This window comes from Octopus bimaculoides, chromosome 6 (assembly GCF_001194135.2).
Source record: "Octopus bimaculoides isolate UCB-OBI-ISO-001 chromosome 6, ASM119413v2, whole genome shotgun sequence".
NCBI lineage: Eukaryota > Metazoa > Mollusca > Cephalopoda > Octopoda > Octopodidae > Octopus > Octopus bimaculoides.
Window position 1 is genome coordinate 95,586,436 of NC_068986.1, and position 3,016 is coordinate 95,589,451.

At 38.9% G+C, this 3,016-nt stretch overlaps 1 protein-coding gene across 1 annotated transcript in view; it reads left to right on the forward strand.

Annotated features, from left to right (window-relative positions):
• The window catches only part of LOC106870356 (probable tRNA (uracil-O(2)-)-methyltransferase), a 21,877-nt gene that overhangs the window by 9,400 nt on the left and 9,461 nt on the right, over positions 1–3,016 (forward strand). Inside the window, exons 5-6 of the mRNA XM_014916390.2 lie at positions 694–798; positions 2,087–2,158. Of these exons, the coding sequence (XP_014771876.1) occupies positions 694–798; positions 2,087–2,158 (177 nt within the window). The remainder of the gene's footprint in view (positions 1–693; positions 799–2,086; positions 2,159–3,016) is intronic.

The following is a 3,016-nucleotide window of genomic DNA, read 5'->3' on the forward strand; positions in this document are numbered from 1 at the left end:
TATAGTAATGTTTGTTGCCACTTTTGTGTGGCTGTTCCATGCAGAACAATGTTACTACATTTTAACTCCAGGAAAATAATTTTTTCCAGTTGGTAAACAACACACAACCTGTGCCTGATATATTGCAATATATCAGACATAAATTGTCGTTAACCAGCTAGAACAGATGTTTTCTTGGGGTTAAAATGTAGTAGAATTGTTCTGCATGGAACAGCCACACAAAAGTGGCAACAAACATTACTGTTTAGTATCATTATTGCTTGTGTCTCTTTCAGAGATTTTAAAACCAGCTACTTTAGCTTGTTTTATATATAAGTGCAGGAGTGGCTGTGTGGTAAGTAGCTTGCTTACCAACCACATGGCTCCAAGTTCAGTCCCACTGCATGACAACTTGGGCAAGTGTCTTCTACTATAGCCTTGTAAGTGGATTTGGTAGACGGAAACTGAAAGAAGCTTGTCATGCGTGTGTGTGTGTGTGTGTTTGTGTGTCTGTAATTTTTCCCCCCCAACATCGCTTGACAACCAATGCTGGTGTGTTTTACATCCCCATATCTTGGCAGTTTGGCAAAAGAAACTGATAGAATAAGTCCTGGGGTCGATTTGCTTGACTAAAGGTGGTGCTCCAGCATGGCCGCAGTCAAATGACTGTAACAAATAAAAGAATATATAAAATATCCAATTACTTCTCTTCAGCTTCTCTGGGAAAAAGAACGTCAAGAGACAAAGTGTGAGAAGCAGACTTTTGTTGATCTTGGTTGTGGTAATGGACTTCTTGTTCATCTGCTCACTTCAGAAGGGGTAAGTATCAACGGTTCACTTTTTCAGGAGACAATTTAGCAATTCTGTCAATTGTATCCTTGGTCTATATATTTGTAACCTTGCACAAAAACTTGAATTCTTTCACTGCCAAACATTTCAAACATGGCAACTAAGACATTGAAGGCTCCCCAAATTTTAGCCAACAATAAAAAGACAAGTTAACACAGATATTTATATTTTAAAGAATTCCCAAGAAGAAACAATCTGCAAAATAAATATATCTCACTCTATGACATACATAAATAGTATAAACAAAAATTCTGAGAAAATCATAACAAAATCTCCCTCTTTTGTTTGTATTACCAGCAATAAGGAAATTTTATACGTGTATCAATTATAAGAAAAAGGACAACCTGGCACAAATACGTGACCAAAACAAATGCTTCCTTACCTGAAACTCTTATCTAGGAGTAGGAGATAATGAAAGTAGTTTACCTCTGCTTTGCAAGTAAATGAGGTGGTAGAATCATTAGCATGCCAGACAAAATACTTAGCAACATTTCTTCTGGCTCTTTACATTCTGAATTCAGATACCGCTGAGGTTGACTTTGCCAGTCATTCTTCCATGGTCAGGAAAATAAGTCAGTTAAACACTGGCGACTGTGGTAATCAACTTCCCCCTCCCCTTAAAATTGTTAGCCTTGTGCCACAAATAGAAAAAATTATTATTATTAGGGTGGCAAGCTGGCAGAACTGTTAGCACACTGGGCAAAATGTTCTGAGTTCAAATTCCACTAAGTTCAACTTTACCTTTTGTCTTTTCAGGGTTAATAAAATAAGTACCAGTTGAACACTGAGGTTGATTTAATCAACTTAGCCCCTCCCCCAAACCTGCTGGCTTTGTGCCAAAATTTGAAACCATCATTATTATTATTATTATTATTACTATTACTATTATTATCATTATTATTATTATTATTGCTATTATCATTATAGCAACCAAATCTCCCAAATCAGACCCCATCTATCTTAAAAACATGTTTGATAACATGATCCTGAATTCTCTGCACATAGGAAAAAGATAGGATGGTCATGGGTGGAATGCCTTTGATCACAGATCTGCTCATTCAGGTTCACTTGTTGTTAAACAATAATAAAAACATTTGTCCTTCCTTCTTATAGACAGTAGAATATTATTTACTGGAGATTTTAGTGTTATTTCTAGCAGGATGAGTGACCCTGTAGTGGACCCTCTCATTTGTTTTCTAACACACATATACACGACTCATACACAAAGAGTTTAAATCAACATTGTCTTTCTTTTCAGCATTCAGGTCTCGGCATTGATATCCAAAAACGGAAGATTTGGGACATGTATGGTGATGCAACCAGACTTGAGGTAAGGACCAAACAGATTCAACACACACACACTCATATATATCCTCGTCGTCATCCACTTCCCATGCTGGCATGAGTTGGACGGTTTGACTGAGGACTGGCTAGCCAGGAAGCTGTACCAGGCTCCATTCTGATTTGGCAAGGTTTCTACAGCTGGATGCCCTTCCTAATGTCAATCACTCCGAGAGTGTAGTGGCTGCTTTTTACATGCCACTGACATGGGGGCCAGTCAGGCAGCACTGGCATAGACCATGCTTGAATGGTGCTTTTTATGTGCCACCAGCATAGGAGCCAGTCCGATGGCTCTGGCATCGACCACGCTCAAATGGTGCCTTTTACGTGCCACCAGCATGAGCACCAGTCAGGTGATACTGGCATTGGCCACGACAGTGATTTTACTTGACTCAGTAGGTCTTCTCAAGCACAGCACATTGCTCAACAAGTATATATATATATATGTGCATATATATATATAATCATCATCTAGGAAGCTTGCTTCCCAGCTACATGGTTTCGGGTTCAGTCCCACCGCGTGGCACCTTGGGCAAGTGTCTTCTGCTATAGTTCCGAGCAGACCGAAGCTTTGTGATTGAATTTGGTAGGCGGAATTTACTGCCGTGTTTGTATATGTCTGTGTATGTGCTTGTGCCTCTCTCCCAGAGAGTGAGAGAAGGATCATCATCATGATATATATATATTGAGTTGTCCGGAAAGTTTGTGCCGATTTTTAAAGGAAAGAAAAAGATCAATAAATACTTGCCATTACATTTTTAATCAACCAAATATGAACCATTTTGTTGCACAATGCGTCTCCATCTTTCCTTTAACTTGAAAATACCCTCTTCCCAGAACTGAGGTG